The sequence below is a fragment of the Mastomys coucha genome, unplaced genomic scaffold (genome assembly GCF_008632895.1).
Source record: "Mastomys coucha isolate ucsf_1 unplaced genomic scaffold, UCSF_Mcou_1 pScaffold21, whole genome shotgun sequence".
NCBI classification, from domain to species: domain Eukaryota; kingdom Metazoa; phylum Chordata; class Mammalia; order Rodentia; family Muridae; genus Mastomys; species Mastomys coucha.
In genome coordinates, this window is record NW_022196904.1 from 179960572 (window position 1) to 179976843 (window position 16272).

The 16272-nt window shown below is 39.7% G+C and overlaps 1 protein-coding gene across 1 annotated transcript in view; it reads left to right on the top strand.

Annotated features, from left to right (window-relative positions):
- The window catches only part of Sorcs3 (sortilin related VPS10 domain containing receptor 3), a 609790-nt gene that overhangs the window by 513570 nt on the left and 79948 nt on the right, over positions 1–16272 (top strand). The window contains exons 11-13 of the mRNA XM_031390639.1: positions 903–1005; positions 5500–5576; positions 8029–8120. Coding sequence (XP_031246499.1) covers positions 903–1005; positions 5500–5576; positions 8029–8120 — 272 coding nt within the window. The remainder of the gene's footprint in view (positions 1–902; positions 1006–5499; positions 5577–8028; positions 8121–16272) is intronic.

The window sequence follows — 16272 nt, forward strand, 5'->3', positions numbered from 1 at the left end:
TCTCTCCCTCCCTCTCCCTCTCTCTCCTGCTCTCTCCCTCTCTCTCTCTCCCTCTCCCTCTCTTTCCCTCTCTCTCCCTCCCTCTCTTTCCCTCCCTCTCTCTCTCCCTCTACCTCCTTCTCCCTCTTTCTCCCTTTCCATCTCTCTCTCCCTCCCTCTCTCTTTCCCTCCCTCTCCCTCTCTCTACCTCCCTCCCTCCCTCCCTCTCTCCCTCTTTCTCTGCCTTTGAAACTTGATGATACTTTATCTTACTCTCTTCATCTAATTTTCTCAATATCTCAATTTTTCTTCATCATAATTACTTTTATTTTATAGGTTTATCTCTATATATCACCAAACCCCTTTCTATAAGGGGCACAGGAAAGTAAATGGAAAATAGTCCAATGTTTAGTGAGTTTCAGATAATGGTTTAAAATACTTTAAGTAAAATTATATGCAGGCCTAAAACACACAAACACAGACACAGACTATGGTGCAAGAAACGTATTGAGAACATGGACCTTGTCATGTAGTTTTTCTGTTTCACTCTGTGGGTGATCCCCAAGTAGCAGGGTTTGATGGTTATTTCTGGAAGACTCTGGTTGTCCTCTGTGAAGGTAAGGTCTACTAGGCTTCCTAACGCTGACCATGTGCCAGACCTTGAAGGCAGGATTGACTGCAGAAGAGGGCAGAAGGCATTTGATACTTACTGGGTTAGTCAAAGGGAGGAAGGATGCAGGGTGATACTTGAGACAACTTCTAATGTAAAGTTCTGGATCCATCAGGCAGATGGGTCTGGAGTTCAGCATCCACACTGCTGCTGTCCCTAGATGAATCCCATCTGCAAGCTCCACCTCTGATCCTACAGGGCGAGGGAATGGCTTGGATTTCCTGGTATTAAAATATTTTCTTCCTCCTTTTAGCCCTTCTGTTCCCTACACCTGCATCTGCAGCTCTCTGAAAACCCTTATTCCTCGGGGAGAATCTCCAGCAAGGACACAGCCCCCGGACTTGTGGTTGCCACAGGTAAGAAATGCTCTCTGGCTTTCTTTTTCACCGGTGGCTTCTGGGATAAAGTTTGTGGCATACTCGTGAGTCATGGATTCATTTGAGCTTTAGATGGAAACGTCCCAGATAATGAGCAAGATTGTTCAATCCTCAAAGCCTTCTTAAGAAACTGAGATGCAAAGAGCTTTGGACAGTCTTAGCTTCTAGGTTAATTCATCATGCCCTAAAGTCCCAGAGAGGTCCTCTGCATCTAGGCCAGCATTCCTGTCAAAGTCAACTGAATGACCAGAGCTGTAATGGGGAATTCTCAGTTTGAGAAAACATGCAGTACAAACTTCCCAGCTCTTTGAGTATCAGGTAGGGCAGTTTTCTCTTTATACAGAAGATACTTTACAAAGGTTTCACCCCAGAGCTGTTTTTAATCAGGAGGTCTCTGGCACATGTAAAGGTTTGTTTACACATGATTAAGCACTTGGCAGAGAGCCTGGGGAAAGGGGCAGAAAAACTTCAGGTTGCAACGTTGGAGCCACTGTCCACTGAGCATCAATCAAAAGTGAAGATACAGCAGCTCTCAGGATGAAATGAAAGTCTCTAGGGAATGTACCTGGATTAGTATGCATCTGATTTGCATCCACCTTTTAAGGAATACATTGTTGGCATAAAGTAAGGCAGGCTTCTAATCTTAGCACTTACAGCTCTGGTGTCAGGGAGCATGCCCCACCCCCACTCCAAAATGAAAGCTCATAAATTCACATTGACTTTCCAAGGGTATACAGTTCTCTATCAATCCAAGACTAGTGCTTCTGGATCCCCTGTTCTTGGAGACATGGATCCCACCTCCAAAGCTCCAATCCAATCAACTTTTAGCCATTAACAGTCACTAAGCACTTAGTAAACTCAGAGGTCAGTAGAGCCTGCTGCCTTCACAGGCAGCTTCACTTCACTCAGTGTGGACAGGACCCAGCATGGCTAACATCACTGTTCTCAGAAGCACTAGAGGGTGAGATGAGCACAGGCACTTCCTTAGAGAGTGATACCTACACCCAAAGTCCATGAGTTAGTTCAAGGTCAGGAACTACTAGCCTATTTGCCTCTTATCAAAGTCTACAGGAGACCCAAGGCTGGAACTGAAGCTATACGTGGCAATAGTGGTCACTGATAAAAGTAGACATTTGGATGTTTCTAATAATCGCCAGGCATTACTCAACTCAACCACTCTGAACTTTTGCATTTTTGTTGGCAAAGTGAGGATAATAGAGCTAACATAGCTAAATTTAGGATTAAATGAAAGAATGCATTTCAAATGCTTTCAAATGTTCAGGATCTATTGGCTATTCTGCATCACCCTGTATTCTTGATGTCAAAGCTGTTTTTGCATGAGGAGAAGGTAGGTTGTTTCTCTCCTTTCATAGGACCCATAATTTTATGTTTACATTATGCATGCAATGAAATTCAAGAACCCTGTCATCCTGCTCTCTAAGCTTAGCTCTGACACTTACTAGAATGGTGAGTTTGGCTTAGTTTTTAACTTCTGAACTTCATATCCCCATTTGTAAGACAGAAATTGTTATCTTCCTTACAAGTATATGAGAGACGCTCACATCTACAAGAATGGGCAAAGTACCCAGAGTAGGTGACATGGTATTGACCACATATACTCGTAAATTTGTCTAATGTTATGTCTTTAATGAGTTAGCAGGCATTCAGGCATTAAAGATTTATTTTTGAATATTTAGTCATATACAGCAAGATTTACTGATTTCTTTCCCTTGCCCAGAACTGTGGAGCTTTCTTGCCAGCCATGGAGCATTGAGAGAGCTAAGACATAGACAACAAGATCTTGAGCTAACCTTCTGTCTTCTGCTTCCGAATGCCCAGCTTCTATTACACTGTTGGCTTTCTCTGCTCTGCAAGAGGGTGGGGAGTGTTCTTTAAATACTTTCCTTACATTCATGTTTCTATTCCCTCTCTCTGCCTATAGAGCTCTGCCTTCCACACTCCCTATTTACTCTCTCTTCTCACATTGTCTTGAGAACTGGTCTCAAGGAAACTGGATAAATGAGTGCACTGGGGTTTCTTTCTGCCTCTTGTTGAGGACCTATCTGGAGAGAAGCAGTAGGATTCCCAATCCTGAGCATTGACTCCTACTACTAGGGAAAAACTTGTAGCTCCATAGCTCACAGCAGTGTAGTCTGAACAGCTTGTTCTTTGCCTTGATTATACAGTGATGAGGTAGATGAGACAATGGCAACTCTCTTCAATTCACACATTATGAGACAGAAGGCAAATAGGAGGAAGCATCATGTCCAAGCCCACTATCCTTCTTACTTCAGACAAGTGATTAATTCTGTAACCATTAAACACCGTCCACCAGCCACCAACTGTGCCACCTCCATGTCTAACCCATTCCTACACGCTTCCTATAAACTTTGAATACCCACACCTCATGTTCCTCATTTCTCCATGCAGTTGACTATATATTGTTTTGTTTTGTTTTGTTTTGTTTTTCTACTGAGCCCTTGGCATCCCTGTCTGTATAGGTTGTATAGGTCCTTTTGCCATCACCTGGGGAAAAATTTCTAACCCAGAGTATTCCAGAATTCTTTCTCTTTATTTCACAATTGTTGAAGGAACAGAGAATGGTTATAATGATAGGAAATAGACCAAAAAAGTTTAGGACAGCTATCCTGAATGTCAGTAGAATCATCTTGTTTGTTTAAAAGCTAAGTTGTTGGCTAGAAAGATCCCTGTTTTCCTGTCTCGTGCCTCTTTCCTGATTCCTAGATGCCCTTCAGACAGCTATAGCTGTCCAGTGTGCTCAGCAACCACTCTGCATAGCCCTCCTTCCACTTGGCTAGTGAAGCACTTCAGTCAGGTCTTCCTTCTCTGACAACATCACCTACGCTCTTGCTGTTAGGATTGCCAATGAAGCCACTTAAATACTAAATACAGCCAAGCACAAGATCATACTGGAAACTTCTACTTTGTTATTCAATCCAGAACCTAGTTTCTGATCCCTGTAAACTAGCTATGCATTTCTCAGGATGATCTTCAGATGATAGAAGATACTCTGAAAATAGACTTTATGAAATAGGCTTCTTAACTATCACAGAATTGCCAAATACATGTGAAGAGGCTTTTAAAGAAAGGTTGAAAATATCAGAACCAGTGTCTAATGAAGTAAAAAGCAGTAGAATAGATTCTGAGGGTCCATGCTAGGGATGGCAACTATAGAGCTCTCTCTTCCTCTCTCTCCATCCCTTCCTCCTTCCCTCCCTCATGTTTTTCTCTGTAGACATTATTGAAATATCTAATGGATTACTGTACTCTATTCTCTTGACAGCACATATGGCTACCATAATCTTTTTACCACAGTGTTCCCAGTAGTAACCATGACTTTCTTCACCTTTTTTCTTTATACATTTTGGCTGTTCCTCTTTATACCTGTGCCTAAAGAGATGGACTTTCAGACAGATTTCTATCTATGCAGTGGCTCTCAGCACTTCTCCCATCTCCTTTTATACCTACTTTCTGAGCCCTAAGCACTAAGGTTATTTTTGGAAGCTAGAGTGTCAAAACAAGTTGGCTAGCTGTGTGCTCCTTGATGCTGATGGGCGCTTGACAAGCTGTATAGCCTGGCTTTAATTTCTCACTTTGAAGTATTAAATGTCAGGAGCTCAATTAACATTTTCATTATTGCATTTTTATTGTGCTCTTATTTAGGTTGCAGATGTGTGGGAGCTAACATTCCCTTCCTACTATGTTTAATGAAAAAAATACCAACCAATATGATAAACTCTTATATGTTTTGGGTACTTTTATTTTTTTTTACCTTGTAAGGGAAATGGATGTTTGTCCTGGCTACAGGCTTTATAAGGTCATGTCCAGTGGTGCCTGGAATTCCTCTTCATGTAAATGAGGCATCTCCAGTACCCTGGTCCTGGCCAGTGATGTATACTCACTGCAATACCCCTACTCACTCCCAAAAGGTTTAAATAGCCTTTGTTCCCTCCAGTAAACTGAACTAGTTCTCTGAAGCATGACCCTAGTGTATGCTGTTTACCAGTGCACTCATCCTGAGTGAGATCCTGTCTGTACCATCCTTTCCCAGCTAAGCTTCCCAACCTATGGTCCAGTCCAGTGTGCAATGGGCCTGGCTACCCTAAAAGTGAAAGCAGACAAGGCACTTTGCCAGCTTCATTTCACACCACTCATGAGCATTTTGAAACGGTCTGTGTAGTCAGAGTAAATCATGCTCAAGTTCTTCTATATCTAGTCCCTGAGTCCTAATGTCTAAAGAAGAGCTTGTGTCTCACTCTTCACTTGCTTTTCTCATAATGAGTTTTTTTTTCCTGCTGTGTTTTTATTTTTAGGTGATCTCTAGGAAAAGCGTTCAAGAGTCAACTGTAAGCATCATTCGGGGACCCTTTACCCTGCTGCTTCTCCTCCAACCCTGAGCACACTTAAAACATAAACTTCCTGACATTTTCACAAGATCTTCTTATGTTTCAGGTAATATTGGCTCAGAACTCTCCTATACGGATATCGGTGTGTTCATCTCCTCTGATGGGGGCAACACGTGGAGACAGGTGAGCGTAAGATTCAGAAGAAGGGGGATAGTTAGAGTAAAGTCTGCCAAAATCTCCCCTTCCTGCAGATTCTTAGACTCCTTATGACCTTGTAGTTGAATAAATTTTGACTAGCTTTCCAGTTTACTGGATCTAACTGGCAGCTTAGAGGGGTCATGGTGAGTGGAAGGAGACCTGGACCTGGAAGAGGAATACCTTGACTTGTGCTGGCTGGTTATAGAGTCCCTTCAGCAAAATGGATGTAACAGCCTCTAGATGCTAAATGTTGTTCTGGTTCCTGGGGATACACTGATGAAGCTGTTTCTGTCACTAGTGTGCCAAGGAATCTTGGCAAGCAGCTCTCGTCAACTTCCTTGATCGGTTTCTTTATCTTTAAAGTGAAAGGATTAGAATGTTGAAACAAGAAAAGCCATGGAAGTCAGTGATAATTTAAGAGTTATATAGGCTCAGCCATTAGTAACTGTAAGACATTTTAATATACATATATCTACAAGAAAAATCAGTTTAGTGTTACAAACAATAGACCTTGGAGTGATGATAGCAGTGCCCTACACAGCCATTGTGTATTTGATATATGCTGAGTGTGAACTGCATTTTTTATTTAAGTTTAATGTAGGTAGTCACATGTGATTATTAGTCAACACAGACATATTTAATGTCAGCAAGACATCAGGCAAAAGCCTTAAGATTTGACTTTCCTTCCTTTAATGAGTTCAATTTTAAATGGAGGAAATAATTTCACATAAAGCTAAATATAGTTCAGAGTGATTGTATTATTTTAATGGTCTTATGATCATAGGAAGAATAATGAAGAGTTAGTTCTATTGGGGAAACTGGGAAACACTTAATAATTAGAGATGATATCTTACTAAGTCTTAAAAATAAAATTTCTAGCTAAAGAAGAGAAAGGCAACGGGTATCTCCATGCAGATGAACTCACCATTAGGTGTCTTGCTGGTCATGCTCCATTGGGGTGACCAAATTAAAGCTGGCATTGCCACCACCAGTATCATTGTCACCCTCTCTGCCAACATTCTACTACCACCACCAGAAAAGTATTGCCAAGCACTTAGCAGATGCAGCAGCTATATTAAATACTACATAATATACAGTGAAGAATGACAGATCCTGCTCCAAAGGCTGTAATCATGTGACTAGAGAACAAGCATATGAACAGGTGTCAACTTTCAAAATAGAAGATAACCTGTTGCAAGGACAACAAAGAGGTCAGAATCTGAAAAACAAACTCATCCAACATAAAGAACCATTGTGGTTTAAGAACCTCGGGAAGTACCGCACCTGGCCAGGTAGCCACAGCTGTGTTCCTTTCCTGGGCTATTACCATCTTGACTTGCTCCTCCTTTGTCTCAAAGTACTAGAGCTTCTACTTTTCACATCAATGACTGGCAAAGGAAGATTTATCAGTAGCCAGGAAGACCATATTAAGAAGAAAATGTGAGGACCACTTTCTCCTCCTCCCCTGGATCCTTCAGTCCTACATCCCCATCACATTGATGATCACAGAACCATCCCCTGACTTGCACTGTAGACATTGCTTTTCCATCATATGTGAACTGCAGCCTTGAGTTCACTGTCTGGGAAGACTATCCATTAGTAAGGCAGTATTTTTTAAATGAAGAGATAAATGTGAAAGGAAATGAAAAGAAAGAATTCCAGGACTAAGAAGCTTAATTCTTTGCACTGTTCATTTGTGCAGGAGATCGCATCATTCCTATCTATTCTTCTTCTTTTAATGATTTATTTATTTATTTATTTATTTATTTATTTATTTATGTATATGAGTACACTGTTGCTGTCTTCAGACACACCACAAGAAGACATCGGATCCCATTACAGGTGGTTGTGAGCCACCATGTGGTTGCTGGGAATTGAACTCAGGACCTCTGGAAGAGCAGTAAGTGCTCTTAACCACTGAGCCCTCTCTCCAGCCTTCATCTGCCTACTTCTGCTTACACTTGTCTAGTCCTCTCCTCCAACTCACCTTCCTAAGTTCCGCATGTAGGCCACACGAGCCAGCACCAGCATTCCCAGTGTTTGTTTTCCTGTATGAACTCTGAAACTGGAGTTCTTTGTTAAGTAAATACTGTTCCTGCTTCAGGCTAGAATCATAGACAGCATAAGCTATGGTATATGTAGAGTTAGATCTGAACACATCTTCTCTGAGCACGTACCATATCACCTCACCTTCTAATAGTGTATCAGTTCACATGACTAGTGGGAAATGTTCTGGAAATGCCATTTGAGTGGGATGAGGAGAGCATTTATTCTCTGTAAGTCTACTTTCTCATCTATCAAATGCAGGTAATACTTGCCAGACTATCTAATACGATCACTAGAAGACTCAGAATCTAAATGAAACAATGTGTGTGAAAGACTGCAAACTGTCAAGCACTGCAAATGTAAACCATTCCTATGATTGTTGTTGTTCCAGATCTTTGATGAAGAATACAATGTTTGGTTCCTAGACTGGGGTGGTGCTCTGGTGGCCATGAAACACACACCTCTGCCAGTCAGGCATTTGTGGTAAGGATGACTCCCTGCCCTATTAACGAGCAGCTCATCAATGTCGAAGGTTGGGACATGTTATTCTGAATGGTTTTACATTCTCTTCCATTTTCTCACCAGCACACTGTTTTTTTATTAATATCCCTATAACATCTACCTCGAAAGTAGCAATAGGATGCCAGATAATTCAGATGGGGCCATGTGACAAATGAGGTCAGGTAGTAGGAATTCGTAGTTGGTTAAAGCAGAAAAGAAGAATCAACAAGCCCAGATAGCCTGGATTTGGAATACAAAATATGACAAATGTAAATTTCTCTGAAGGGATATTTGGGTTCATGTAACAGATCCTGAGTTCAGTTCTTAAAAAAAAATTTAGATTCTATGGCTGTTCTATCATAGATGACAATCGAGTGTCACACATATGCATCTAATGATCAAGGGAGCAAACTGAGCTGATAGTCTAGGTTTATAGTGCAAATAACTTGGGAATAGTTAAAGCCATGGTGTAGACTTATACTGTATGAGAGTCTGAACAATGAGAGGAAACCAGGAATTCCAGTAAGAAGAGCCTTGATGAAACCAGTCTTTAGAATAGATGAAAGAAAAATAGCCAAGAATGTAGAAACCCCTGAGAATATGTCTTCATGAGTGCTAAGGAGATAGATGATAATAGAATCAAAATCTTTAATTAGATCAAATCTGTTATGGAGCAGAAAGTACTAAGGTACTAAATGACTTGGGAAGCCATTATCAGATTAAATTTAAAGCAGAAGTGGAGTTGGAAGATTTTGTCACAGTTATGAAAGTATGTATGAGTGAATGAGGGAATGAATGATGATAGATGGATGAATAAGTGATAGTGTAGTAGGACTCAGAAAATCTATGATAATTCATTAATGAGGACAAACAGTGAAGTAAGAATATATGTTGAGGGGATATAGTGACGAATTGAGATTTTGACAAAGGGTCGATGAATGTGTTGTATATATATATATATATATATATATATATATATATATATATATATATAATCTTGGAGAGGAAGCTAAATAGTTATTTGTAAGTAAGGTTAGCCAAAGTGCAAATGGTGGCATTCACCACGGCAGAAGCTGAATCTGTTTTAACCAGGGCTTTGATTATCGGTAAGTCCAACACTTTTAGAGAAAAGTTTAGTGGAAAACATCTGGCTATATCTGAAATCAGGTTGATGCCTTGGTGTCAAGTCTAATCTTAAGACACCTTGATAAAGGCTTTTTTCTTTATATGGTGATTTAAGTCTTTATATGATGATTTAAACCATATGGAATTGTCACGCTTAGGTTGAAACATGCTAAAATGTGGCCAGTCTCATAGAGCTTCATTAGCACAAGGTAAAATAGTTAGATCCACTACCATATTACTTTAAAGGAAGATTATATAAATAATCTTTAGAGATATGTGGTGTTTCTTTCAAGAAAATTGCTGTACTAGCCTAAGGGTGAGCCTGTGAAAGTTCCCAGTATAATTATTATCCCTTTACTGCTGAATAATGGTCTGGATTTGTTGAAGGAATGTTACATTCCAGGCACTGTTCTAAACTGCTCCAATGAATTATTCAGTTCAAGCCTACATATGTAGGTATTTTTAAAAATCACCAATATAATGATTTTAAGACACAAGTACATTAAATACCTTTTGCAAAGTGTTAGTGCATAGATGTTAATTGGAGGGACCACCAGAGTTCCTGCATGGTCACTGTTGATGTTTTAGGCATGATAAGGAATGCAGAGGCTGTGACGAGGCTCTAGCCTGATGAGAGATTAGAGCTGATATATCGATTTAGATGACCCCAAAGTGATGTCTGTTATAAGATGCTAACTGTGTGATATTAGACAGGGGTCTTCCTGTAAACAGGTGACATGAAGCTGATGTTCGGAGTAAGGATGCTAGGAGTTAGGAGCAGAAGTAATGAGAGGCAAGTGGAGAAAATGAAAACTCTGACTTGAGGCTACAATTCAGGAAAAGTGTAGAGTGCTCAGAAAAGAACGGGTGGGAATTACGAAAGGGGGCAGGACTGAGAAGCCACTAAATGTCACTTCAGGGTATTAAGGTTGGGCTGGTAGGTCATTCCTCCAGGTTTCAAGGCTCATTGCTGGCTGTTGCTGTTGTTGTTGTTTGCTTGGTTCCTTTTTTGTTTGTTTGTTTGTTTGGTTGTTTTTGGAAGGTTATGAGAGTGTTTTGTAAGGGCTTGACCATGTCGTTATTTTCAGTGTTTTCTTATAAAAATGGCTGACTAATTTTTGCTTCTTTCAAGCTTTTAAGACAAATACAGTTCCTTCCTTACTGGTTCTAAGTACATTGCAAACTCAAGTTTTTGTTTTTTGTTTTTTTTTTTAATAAAAAAACTATTTTAAGATGAAGAAAGATTAAGTAATCAGTTCTTTGCGAATTTTTTTTTCTTATGGACCTCAGATTGAAATTATTTTGCATACAGATGTGTATATATGCACAAGATAAAATAATTACCTTACCCAACCTTGCCCAATGGTATAGAAGCTCTTATAGTTAAATAATAGCTACATTGCTTTGTAGAGAAAATAGGAATCATAAGGGAAGAGCTGGGGAAGCTACCTCACAATGCTCACAAGCCATGTTATTTCCTACAAATTGAAATCATGTGTAGCTAGATAGTCATGAAGATGAAACAGTATACAGATCGACCCGTCCATCTGTGACCATGTAACTTTGGATGCACAGAGATTAGAACCTAAGTACTCCATCCAGCATTACCACTGTGTCTTGGGAATGTTAGAGGGAAATGAGCCATTGAGTCCTACTCAATGCAATTTTTTCCAGTGAAAACTCACCATGGACAGGATGTCTAACTGGCAGGTGGGTTGAGATGGGTTGAGAAGGGTTGAGGTGTGATAATTTGATGAGCCCTGACAGGCCGTTCTAGTCTCCCTTAAATGTGGTGTTCTTGGAAACAGAAAGGGAAACCTCACCTGACCTTTGGTGTTGTTTTGTACATCCATCCATGGTTGTGAGCACCAGTGCTTTGTTTTATTTAGAGAAACATGAGAGCAAAAGTTCTAATCAGCGCATACCTCTGAGAAAGAACATTGCATGTTCTGAAGAACTTCCAGGTGTCCAGCGCAGTCCACCTGCATGTGCACTAGGTTAAAAGGAAGCAATCTGCCTTACCAGGGAGAGAAAGCTGATTCTCAGTGACTGTTGGCCTGTGTTGGATCTTAGGATGGACATTGCTTATTTTCTTTCCTAAATTCTATTCTTCCCTTATGTCGATACTATATAGTCAAAGATACATATATTATTAAAAGATCATACAGGGACTATATAATGTAACATTATATCTGATATAGCAGATTATTTTCTGATGCCTTAAGAGAAGCCATATGCCAGGATAATAAAACAGTGAAGACCAGTTAGTAAGTCCCCAAGACAGAGAATTCTCATCTTCTGCCAGGGCTTTAGTTGGAGGAAATGTTAACACTGAATAGCAATGAACTAAGTTAGGATTTTTGTCCAATGTCCTAGGTACACAGACTTTTAGAACCATGTAATTGGAAGGACATCAGCTATTTCTGCTTTTAGCCATTCTAAGTTTCTGTGAATATATAAATATGTTCGAGTACATGTTACCAGTTTATCCATTTGTCCATCATTGACTGCTTGTTGTAGACCTCTAGCACTACTGGAGGAGCCGAGGTGTGGAGCTGAGCGGAGCAGCAACCAGGAGTGCTTACCTTCTGTATGTGAACATTAGACCATTGTTTATAGTAGCATCACTGGAATGTAAAATTATCTTTCCTTATTCTCTCTTTAAAAACTGATGGGTTCATGTATTCTCTCTAAATTCTAACTAAATTCTACATTCTTTCTAAATTCATTCATGGACATCATCTTGCTTTTATTGTGAATAGCCAGCATATTCTTTTAAGTATGTGAAAAACTCCTTGCTAAAAGAATAAGTTGGAATGAAATGGTAATTAATTCACTTCAGTCTGTTGTGTTTTTTTTTCTTTCTTCCTTTTGCTAACCATGCTGTCTAAAATTCATATAATCTGTTTCTAGACCAGTTTGTCTTCCACCTTAAATCACATTGTTTGGCAGGCCTTTTATAAAAGAAGGTGAACTCTGATTGAAATTGAACACAGTATTTAAGATATGGCAGAAGGATTATTTCTTTTCTTGAGTTTGCAGTCTATGGGTATGTAGTAGGCGTTATACTATGATCAGCTTTTGTACTATCACTATTGTTGAGTAGTAATTTAACTTGTGATTGACAAGGAATGTGGTTGCTTTTGCTTGAACTCATTATTTCATTAATTAATATTATCCTTTCTTCAGGTATACAGCTCTTTTCCTATTACACATCCTTTTTTTTCTTTTTCCATTCTATTGTATCATTGTTTTGTGTATGGGTCTATTGTATCACTGTTTTGTGTATGGGTATTTTCCCTTCATTCATGCCTATGTGCTTGGTGCTCCAGGAGGCAAGAAGAAGGCAGCGGATTCCTAGCAACTGGAGTCACAGCTGGTTGTGAGCCTCCTTTTTGGTGCTGGGAATCAAACTGGTGTATTATGGAAGAACAGCCAATGGTCTTAAGTAATGAACCATCTCTCTAAGTCCATACATATTCCACCTTTAAATTGGACCTATCCTATAAATCACATCCCTGATCAGAAAGCCAGAGTCACCTATCCAATGGTCTCCCTGACAATATTAATGTCAAAACATAAAAGGCTATAAAACATCTAAACAGGGACCAAAACTGAAAATGGCAAACCATATCTTTGTGTCTCCTGTACTCTCCTTTCCTCTTCTGAGTGTTGAAATATTGCAAAAATATCTTTCATAACTCATTTATCATGTTTATTCAGACTATATATATTTCATCATCAAACCCTATTGGCTTCTTCCTCTTGCTGTGTCTATTCTCTATAGTAACCTTTATCTAGACCCATGTCTTACTTGGCCTTTTGTAATTACCGATGTCTGACCTTGCCATTCATCTACTTGCAACCACTTTGAGTCCTGACAATGTATTCACCGTAGAGAAGTAAAAATCTGCCTTTTAAGCTTTGCATCACATCACACGTCTCTCTTTTCATCTGGAGACAAAGCCCTCTATAACGGCGTCTGGCCTCATTGACAGATTCTACTTCTCTCCACTCTGCGTTACCACTGACCATCTTTGTGTTGGGAGAACAGGTCCACACACCACATTAGGTGTTTCCTCTGTGATAAACCTCCCCTACACATTTCCGCATCGCCTTGCTTACTGTTATTTAATATCTCCATTTATACCACCTCTTTGGAATAGGGCTTTTAGTCACCAGCAGATTGCTTTACATTGTCGTGCCTCCTTTCTAGCCTGCCTTTGCATCAATTTATTGGCATATTTTTTGTCTCCTTAAATCAACTACAAAGTGCGTTGATGCTGTGCCTTTCCTTTACTTTCCTCTCTGGAAATATTGCTCTACTCTTACCACTGAGGACACAGCTAGCTGAGGCAGAGTAGTGTGACTCATTAGATCAGGGGAGTTTATATCATTTGCTCTCTGTTTTCCTGTATTGCCATTACTTGGAGGTCATTCAGAATTTTACTTTCTCCTTGACTATTGGCAGTCATACTGATTTCAATTTCACGTATAGACTTAGTATGGGATTCCCAATTTCTTTGTCATGGACATTAATGAGCTATTGATGTGGGGAGAAAAATGAGAATCCCTTGGGAATGACATTCAATGCAGTTATCTCTGAATATTTGCAAAGTCCCAGCCATCATTAAAGGTAGGCAATCCCGGCCCGAAGTTCTTATAGAAAGGACATTGAGATTTTTATTGTGTTTTCTGGAGTTTCTTTCAGGCGTTTTATTCCTTTTAACTGCCTCAGCCTAAAACAGCCAAGTGTTAGAAATCACTCTTCTTGGGAAGCATCGACATGACACAATTGTGGACTTCCAAATATCCCCTCAATCCTAAATGAAGGTCACCAGAATCCATCCTCACTCTGCCTCTAGAGACTGTGCACTTGATCCCACTAGTCTATATGATCCTTGGCCTCCACTTGCAGAGGATGCCTGACTTCCTGACTAGGCTTTAGGCATCTGCAGACACCATTCTTTCCTATAACCTGCGAATCAGACTCTTCCTTGGAGATTATGCCACACAGTAGGGCTTCTGTTTTTAATAGCTTCTCTCTCTGTCTGCACATAGTTTTGTCTTGAAGCTTCTTTCTTGATGCTGGACAGTATGATGTGACCGTATCTTCTGCCTGATGGTGTCATCTCCTCTTTGTAAGGTAAAAATAGCTGTCCCTTTGCACAGTTGGTGAGCATATAAGAAGAGGGCACCTCTCATCTTGAGATACATGTGGCCTTCACTGAAGTTGGTTCTGCACTTGTTGCTAACTCATTTTATCAGAGAGGAAATTCTCAATGAAGCAAGAGAAGAGGTCTTGCACATGTTGGCATTATTCTATGGAAACAGTATGCAATCTGCTTAGAGTCACATCAACAAACAGGCTTGAAAAGAGAAACCATAAAACCTACGATATTTTTCCTTAACTCCTGGAACTAACAAACACAGCTAACTAGTTAGTGGTCATGGGAAACTCTGCAACTATCTTTATTATTGTAGGTAATTCTGGAATGCAGTAGCAAGGATGTTAGAATCATGCTCTTTTCACAGTTCAGGTCTTCCCATCTTGGTGTACACTAGCTTAGCTTTCAACTTAATTTAAAAATTAAAAAAAAAAAAATGACCAAATTAACAGAGACCTTAAAATGTAAGTGATATATGGCGACAACTTGGAAATTCATAGAAACCTTCTTTTATGGCTGTGGACCAAGATATGCCATAACCCTAAACACTGCTGTCATACTGGATATCCTAGATGAGTTAAGAACTTGTCCTCTGCTGGGCGATGGTGGCGCACGCCTTTAATCCCAGCACTTGGGAGGCCGAGGCAGGTGGATTTCTGAGTTCGAGGCCAGCCTGGTCTACAGAGTGAGTTCCAGGACAGCCAGGGCTACAGAGAAACCCTGTCTCGAAAACCAAAAAAAAAAAAAAAAAAAAAAAAAAAGAACTTGTCCTCTAATCTATTTTGAATCTGTATACTTGGAAAGAATGAGAAGATAGGAACCCAGAGTGGGAGTGACAGCACAATCGAAAAATTCAAAAATGAGTAGAAAATGGAATGGGGTGGCTTGCTGTTAATAGGATAGATGATTCCTACAACCAATATATGGAAGTCAATATAATCATACTGGAAAAATTGAGTGGATGGAATAAAAGAAGGCCTCTCACAATTCTTTTCTTTTCAAGCATTATCATTTAACATTTCCTTAGTCCAGATAAGTATTAGGGCTATGATGATGAGTGGGATAGTCTTTGACCTCAAAAAGTTCACAGTTTAGTAAGGGTCAGACATATTTTATGAAATGATGTATAATATAAATGACAAAGCATGTAACAAAGATGCATATGTGAAGTGTAAGGGGTCATTCAAAGAATAAAATAAGTACATTCTCCAACCTCTGAGAGCTTAAAAACTTTAATATATGGAAAGTCCCATATATTAAAGGGATTCAAAATCTTAAATTTTGTACCTAGAGAAGATTTAGAAACTTGACAGGACAAAAATGATCCTAGGGGATTAAGAAGCCAAGAACACACCTTTGGGCTCGGTACTCTGCTTAAATAAAAATGTAAAGAGGTGCTTGATATTGTCAAGAAAGAGACGGGAGCAGGCACATGGAATCACTGCAGTCCCTCCACTAGAAGCATCCTTTAAAGAAGTGCATGCTCTGCATCCACAAAGGGCCAGCTCTTTATGTTACTCTTGGACAAAAGATAAAGCAGGGCATTTCAGAGCAGTTCAGACATGTACTAGCCATTCCTACAAACCCTTTAAAGCGATATTGAAAAGGTGGAATAGTCCCAACATCCCTTCTGAACAAATAGGAAATTGCTTTTTTTTTTTTTTGGAAGTTTGATCTGAAAGACACATGCACATCCTTTCTACAAGGTATACCCACAATACTCAATTTATCTGTGTCTGAAACTCAAAAGGCTGAGTTGATTGTGCTGTAAATTGAACATCCAGTTTCATTCTTAGTATTTGAAATGTGACACTCTTTCCATTGAGCCACCCTGCTTTTGT